This window comes from Lolium perenne, chromosome 7, assembly GCF_019359855.2.
Source record: "Lolium perenne isolate Kyuss_39 chromosome 7, Kyuss_2.0, whole genome shotgun sequence".
NCBI lineage: Eukaryota > Viridiplantae > Streptophyta > Magnoliopsida > Poales > Poaceae > Lolium > Lolium perenne.
The window spans coordinates 325,475,594-325,483,142 of NC_067250.2; the positions used below are offsets into that span (position 1 = coordinate 325,475,594).

The 7,549-nt window shown below is 48.8% G+C and overlaps 1 protein-coding gene across 1 annotated transcript; it reads left to right on the plus strand.

The window, feature by feature from the left end:
- Positions 1-6,180: 6,180 nt before the first annotated feature.
- LOC127319193 (uncharacterized) lies at positions 6,181-7,033 on the plus strand. Its single transcript, XM_051349420.2, has one exon. The coding sequence runs from the start codon at positions 6,313-6,315 to the stop codon at positions 6,997-6,999; it is 687 nt and encodes a 228-aa protein (XP_051205380.1). The 5' UTR covers positions 6,181-6,312; the 3' UTR covers positions 7,000-7,033.
- Positions 7,034-7,549: the final 516 nt, after the last annotated feature.

The following is a 7,549-nucleotide window of genomic DNA, read 5'->3' on the forward strand; positions in this document are numbered from 1 at the left end:
CACCCCATAACATAATCCGCTTACTTAATTTAGCTTGTAGATTCTGAAACCTACCACGGTTCATCCTACCTTCTGGAGTGGGAAGACCCAAATATTTATCTTCAAACTGCTCCCTCTGGATATTAAGGATCTGTCTCACCTCATCTTGCACAGCCGCTGGACAGAGCTTGCTAAAATATATAGAGCACTTGGCCGGATTTAATAGTTGTCCTGTGCTCGACGCATAGGTGTCAATGATATGTCTGACCCGCGTCGCTTGATTACCTTCTGCCTTGAAAAATAACAGTGTGTCATCCGCGAAGAGTAGATGAGACACTCCAGGGGCACGTCTACACACTTTAACCGGTGATAAACCTCCCGCATTCACTTCTGACTTTAACAGAGTAGAGAGACCATCAGCAACAAAAAGGAATAAGAAAGGGGAAAGGGGGTCACCCTGACGTAAACCTCGTGTGGGGGAGAACGCTTCCAATAAGGCTCCATTAAATTTGACGGAGTACCTCACCGTGGTCACACACAACATTATCCATTGTATCCACTGATGAGAGAAGCCCATTTTATGCATCACCTCCTCCAAGAAAGTCCAATCAACTCTATCATATGCCTTTGAAAGATCCAATTTGTAGGCACAAAAAGGATTGGTAATTGTTGCTCCATGCTCCAAATAATGCAAACACTCAAAAGCAAGCAATGCATTATCTGTAATAAGACGACCGGGCACAAAGGCGCTTTGATTTTCTGATATCACTTCATCTAATAGAGGCCTTAGCCTATTCACCAAACACTTCGAAATTATTTTGTAGACAACATTGCATAAACTTATCGGACGGAAATCCTTCAATTCTGTCGGATTGTCTACCTTTGGTATCAGCACAATTGATGTGTCATTTACCCCTGGCGGCATACTCCCTGTTTCAAAAAACAAGATCACAGATTGTATAATTTCATCCTTCAACACCCCCCAATTTCTTTGGAAAAATCTCGCTGGAAAGCCGTCTGGTCCCGGCGCCTTGAGAGGCCCAATCTGGAAAAGTGCATCCGATATTTCATTTTCAGTGAACGGTTTACACAGCTGCTCGTTCATCTGTGTTGTAATTTTCTCCTCAAATAGGCTCACCACTGGAGCAGACTGCAACGTTGGGTCTCGGGTATAAACCGATTGGAAATAGTTTCGGGTCATCCTTTCCATATCAGTCGGTGTATCCTGCACAACCCCATCTTGATCTTTCAAGTATTTGATTCTATTCTTTTTAGCTCGCCATACTGCCTTATTGTGGAAGAAACGGGTATTGCGATCACCCTCCTTCAACCACATGATGCGCGATCTCTGGAGCCATAACATCTCTTCTTTATACAACAAATCATTCATCATATCCATAGCTTCCCTAATTTCACTTTGTGGTGCGCCACCTGCCATCAAACTCTCTACCTTTCTTCGCATGTTTGCTAGCTGACGAGTCACGTTGCCAAATTTCTTGTTGCCCCATTTATGAAGAGCCAACATAACCTGATTCAGAGCTCCATGAATATCACCCAAGTCCGATTTGGTACCTAAACCAGCCCATGCATTTTTTATCACCTCTGGTAAGCCATTATCTCGCTCCCACAGTATCTCATAGTGTAAACATTTTCGTCCCTGAATCGTCCGATTCTCCTTATCAAGCTGAACCAAAACAGGACAATGGTCTGAGCAAGGTGATACCAAGTGTACCACAGACACATCCGTATAAATATTTCTCCATCTATCATCCGCAACTGCTCGGTCAAGCCTTACACGCACATTATTACGTCCACTCCTCCTGTTATCATATGTAAAAGGTAGGCCGGAAAAACCCAAATCCTTGAGTTCACAGATCATGAGCGTATCTCGAAATGCTGCCATCTGGCTTTCCGGTCTAGGACAGACCGAGAAGTGTTCGTGTTGCCATAGTGCCTCGTTAAAATCCCCCATAATACTCCAGGGCAATGTTGTAGTCGCTTTGAGGTCACATAACGTGCTCCACATGTGATGACGGTTTTCGGTCCTCGGCTCCCCATACACAAATGTCGCCTGCCATGTTGGTTCTGATGGAGCCAACCTCACATGAACATGTATGAATCTGCTAGTTACTTGTTGGACAACAATGTTTATACTTTCGTCCCAAAACAAGGCAAGTCCCCCGCTTAATCCATCGCTATCAATACCAGTAAATCCTCGGAGGCCCAACCGATTCCTCAATTTAGCCACCCGTTCACTTTTCTGTCTAGTTTCACATAAGAATACCACCTTGGGAATATGCGTCTTAGTCAAGACGTCAATCTCTCGAATTGTCGCAGCATTCCCGCAACCGCGACAATTCAAACTTAGGCAACTCATTGTGCCCGGCGGTCATCCTCGAAGGATGCCGCCGATCCGGTGTCTGTAGAAACTGAAGTTCCATCAGTAATCTTGTGCCTCTTTTTAGTGTTTTCATCACCTCTCTTATTTACATTTTCCATGTTGGACAGAGTTCCGTCTACGGCCATGGCTGCATTCATATCAGTGAGCTTACCCAGGTCAGTATCCGTATCATCCCCAAAGGCCAACCTCTTCTTAGCTTGCTTTTCTGCTTCTGTCATCACCGTGTCACCAGTTTTGATTGGGCTTGAAGCAGTATCTGCTAGATCACTGTCCAGGGCGCCAACATCAGTTTGGGCCTTCCGCTCTGGATGTATTCGCCAGTCGACAAAGCTGCCCCTGCCTCTTCCCTGGTCATCTCCAAAACCACCTCTGCCACTACGACCGCCACCATATCCTCCTCGCGTACCACGGCGCATAGATGTAGAGCTACCTCGCCCACGCCCATTTGCGTAAATCCATTCACCATATTTGAGGTTTTTCTCCTCATGTAAACCATCACCACACTCTTTAACTTCATGTCCAATCAGCCCACAAGAATAGCATAATTGGCCTAATTTCTCATACTTGACTGCATAGAGATATCTTTTACCACTCATAACGATGGATACAAATCTGGTCAGTGGCCTCCGGACATCATGGTTAATCCGTAGACGAACAAAGTCACCACGAAAAGCTCCCGCCGGTACCATCTCCACTGTGGTCACCTTTCCCGCGGTACGCTCAATTAGCTTAGTGATCACCTCCTTCTTACGGTACGCCTCCGGCAATTTATGCACCTGTATCCACACAGGCATGAACTCGAGCTCCACCGAGTAAGGGTCAGACACTCCATCATAGGGTGCCATGAGCACCGCCCAATCCCGGAACAACCATGGACCCCGCTGGGTAACCTTCTCCCAATCGCCAAGACATTGACATTGAATCACGAATCTGTTTTCTCCCACAGGCCGAATACTGACCTCCTTCGCCGAATTCCAGGCATAATACATCTGCTGAAAGAACGCCTCGTGGCTGAAGTTTTTTCCACAGTGCACCCTCGCCACAGCAAGCCATCGTGTACTCTCGGCCAGGCCAACATCCTCTTCTTCCAGCACCAGATCATCAAACTCCTCTTCGCCGATCTCAAGGTTTTCGAACATGGCGTCAATTCCATTGTCCCTCATGGGGCCACTGGCCGCCGAGCTTTCTCCACCTAGGGTTTCCCCTCCAGTACCATTACCAACGCCTCCGTTCCCTGCAGCCGCAGCAGCAGCCCCGCTGGAGCTCGATTTCGACTCAGACATGGTGAAAACTCTGGCAAAAACCCTAACCTCACCGTCGCGGAAGACCCAGCCGGTCAGGGACGATCGCGATCGACCTTTGTAACCGAGGGGGAGTCACCGGAGAGGGAATCAACAGAGGAAACCAGGACGAGATCGGATCGTATTAGCGATCGCCACAAACTCGCCGCCCTAGAGCCTGGAGTACGAAACCCGAACGGGTACAGAGCCCATGACAGGTTTCAGATGTTATTCTCTTTCTTGGAGGGCATTCCCGCTGGTGCTTCGTGTCCACGCCAACACCTCATCGGTTGTCTTCTCCTGCTACGGCTGCGACGACATGCTCTTCCTGTACCGGCCGGAGCGTGGTCACCCTACCGTACCATGCATGCTGTTGCTTCAATATTTTTTTTTATTTCGCTGTACATGCTTCTTTGAACACCAGCTGTTTGTCCGAGAGTTGATGCAACGTAGATGCACATGGGAGAGTACGTGCACGGTGTGCTTCATAGCAGCTGAAAGTTCAGTCGGCGCTACAGTGGAACAAGGACGGCCTATGGAGATTGACAACATCGGAAAGTAGAATGGCTCCATTTACTGAAGAACGCCCTGCCTCTAATCTTCAAATTCATATCTTGTTCACTTCCTAATTCGGGATAGTGTTGTCTATGTGAACTCGCTAGAGAGATGACCTTATTCAGTGGCGGACTCAAAGATTTTATCAAGCCTGGTGCACTGTAAGCCTGGCTAAATTTTTATCAAAATATTCATCAAATTTTCATTAAAATAGGCTGCGCCGCCGCTGGAAGGTTGGGCGCGTGCCCGAGCTTAGGGATGGCTGGGTCCGCCTATGACCTTATTAGACTCTCGCAGCGAAAATATACCCACTGGTATATCATGGTCTTATTGGCGTGATGAGAGCCAATTCACGCCACTTAGGCCGGAAGAAGAAAACCATGGAAAATAATCCTATACGACCCTGGTCGTACAGGTCCGATGGCTGGACCAAATCCCGCACCTGACGCGTGGCAAACCGAATCTCAAAGCAATTGTTGTCTTCTTCCTTCGATTCTCAATTAAAATAGTTCTATCACAGACCCACGATGATGGTAGCGCCGTACAGCAGACTAGCACATAAGGGGCTCAAGAATCGCTGCTGAACCTTGGTAGCGCGGCACAACAGACTAGGAGAAGTATTTGGTTGCCATCGGACCACCGCGGCCAGATTTTCAATCAATCTGCAGGCAATGGGATCAAAGGCGAAGACCAATAAGGACCAGGTATATGGCCATGTCGCCGAAGCTCGGGACGGCGCCGCTTTCATGCCCGTCGGTCTCTCCATCCGCCGCCACGCGGAGGAGTCAGTCTTGCAGGAGCGAGACATCAACTTTGGCACCGGCGCGCTCTGCCACCCTCGCCGGAGATGAATGATATGCAATTAGGAACGACTGCTCGAGGAAATCGTTATTTGCTAATTGGGAGTACCGTGGGCTGATTGATTTGAGATTGGGTTTGCCACGCGTCAGGCGCGGGAGTTGGTCCAGCCATCGGCCTGTACGACCAGGGTCGTATAGGATTATTTTCCGAAAACCATGACCCCCAAGGATGTTAATGTGATCCCTGTGGCGACCATCATCAATATCGATGTCGGCTGCATGGACAAGAAAAGCATACCTCTGGCGTTTTGACAAGAAAGCCATGCTAATTAGGAAAGCTATCAGTGGAACGTTGACTGATGTGCAAAAGCATACCTCTGGCGTTTTGGCCGTGGTAATCCACGCGCATTCTTGAAGCTCGCGTTTCTTTATGGCCTCGTTGCGGCGTTGGAGAAACAGCAGGTTCAGCATCACCGTGGAGTAGAGGAAGGCGATGGTGGTGATGGCGAACTCATGGTAATCTACCCACCATAGCATTAAGACTGAGATGAAGTAGAAGTGAAGCATCAAATGCGTTGACAATCATGTACTTGTTGTTGTCGTTGAGGCGAGGCGAGGATGGCTGCTCTTTGGCTCCCTCCATCGTTGAAGCTGGTCGCCGGCGGCGACGGCCGTGCTTGGCAGCTGCTGGCATGTGGGCTTGGGATCGTAGGAGATTATCTTGGTCATGGCGCGCCCGACCGCTTGCTCTATATATATGTAATAATTAGGTTAACTAGGCTAGATTTGTCTGCTTCTGGTAATATAATCGATTTAGGAAAAGAGAGGTTGTGTAGCTGTATGTAGAAGTAGGCTGCGGCGTACGTAGGCAAAGAGAGTTATATTTACTGAGTCCGGTGTTGGTGTACGTTAAACTTCTCACTTGGGTATAATTATTAGGTCCGTTCAGTAACATAGTCGAATACGTTTAGAAAGAAGGGAACTTCAAATCCGAGCTAATCGACCCTCCTTGTCCAAACTAGATAGCTGGAGTACCACCCGTCTACCTACGTATTTGATGTGCATGCGATTCGTGTACGTCTCGGTCTCTTTTACGTACGTCCCTTCTCCAGGCCTTTAAATACGACACCGACCACATCGATAGTCCAAAAAATAGATTGATCGAGCGCGGCTGGGATCTACCGATTAATAATCGCCGTGAGTGTTTCGGCAGCGCGAGATCGAGCTAGCTTTCTTCGTTGCACATACCTCATCTATATATAGTACTCACCATCAGTTTTCGATATAGCTAGCGTCGATGAGGTTCATGGTGGCGGCAGCGCTGCTGCTACTGGTGTCGCTGGCTGCGGCGGCGGCTACGACCACATCGGACAGCAGCGGGACGCCGTACAGGGAGAGGAGCGAGGAGGAGATGCGGCGGATCTTCACGGAGTGGAGTGCCAATTACCGCAAGACCGACACCTCCGCCGCTGAGGAGGAGCGTCGTTACGCCTTGTTCAAGCGCCGCCTCCGCCGCTTCGACCAGCAGAACGACGACTACCCCGCCCTGCCTGGTTGGGCCTGGACGAACAAGAGGAGCGAGGAGGAGATGCGACGGATCTTCACGGACTGGAGCGCGGAGCAGGGAATCAGCGGCGGAGACGAATTCGACGAAGGGTTCATGTACGACAGGTTCTGTCACTACCTCCAACGCATCGATCTCCATTGGCACAACGCCGGCTACCCTGCCTGGTCCTGGGACAGGGAGAGGAGCGAGGAGGAGGCGCAGCGGATCTTCGTGGAGTGGAGGGCTAGGAACGGCAAGACCTACAGCTCCATTGCCGAGGAGGAGCACCGCTACGCAACGTTCAAGGACGCCCTACGCGAGGTCGACCGGCACAACGTCGGCTACACTTTTGGGGTCCATGATAGCATTGTTGGCATCAGCAATCTCGCCGACCTCACCCACGAGGAGATCAAAGTCGTCGAGGAGTTACGTGCTTAGGGAGTACTTGTAAAAAACCTCCTCAAATAAAAAGAGACTACTTTGTGTGTATTTTTTTTATGTGCTTCACAGTTTATGCATAAGAACGTGTTCCTGCTGCATGTTGTCTTGCCGTTCGTCTGCATGTCTAAGTTTGAGATACACTTATCTATCCCATAATAATTGTCTCAAGTTTGATTAAATTTTGATGTATCTAGAAAGTGGACTGAGATCCAGTGCCTTGCCTCTATCAAGGCACAAATGAACAGTATGGTGCCTTGCTGTTTTGGCTGTTAGATGAAAAACGAAGAGACATGATTAAGTACTGTAGCGGATGCATTGTAGATGTCCTGTAGCGCATGTACTGTGGACAACACGCTGTAGCAAAAGTCCTGTAGATGGCCCCCTGTAGCAGTCAACTATTCATATCCATCCATCCATTGATTTTAGATCCAACGGTTAGAAGTAGAAGCAAGGCACTGTACTGTTCATAGGTGCCTTGTCTATGTCAAGGCACTCGATCTCAGTCCCTAGAAAGTATTATGTGTCTACAACTCTAGGTTACCATGAT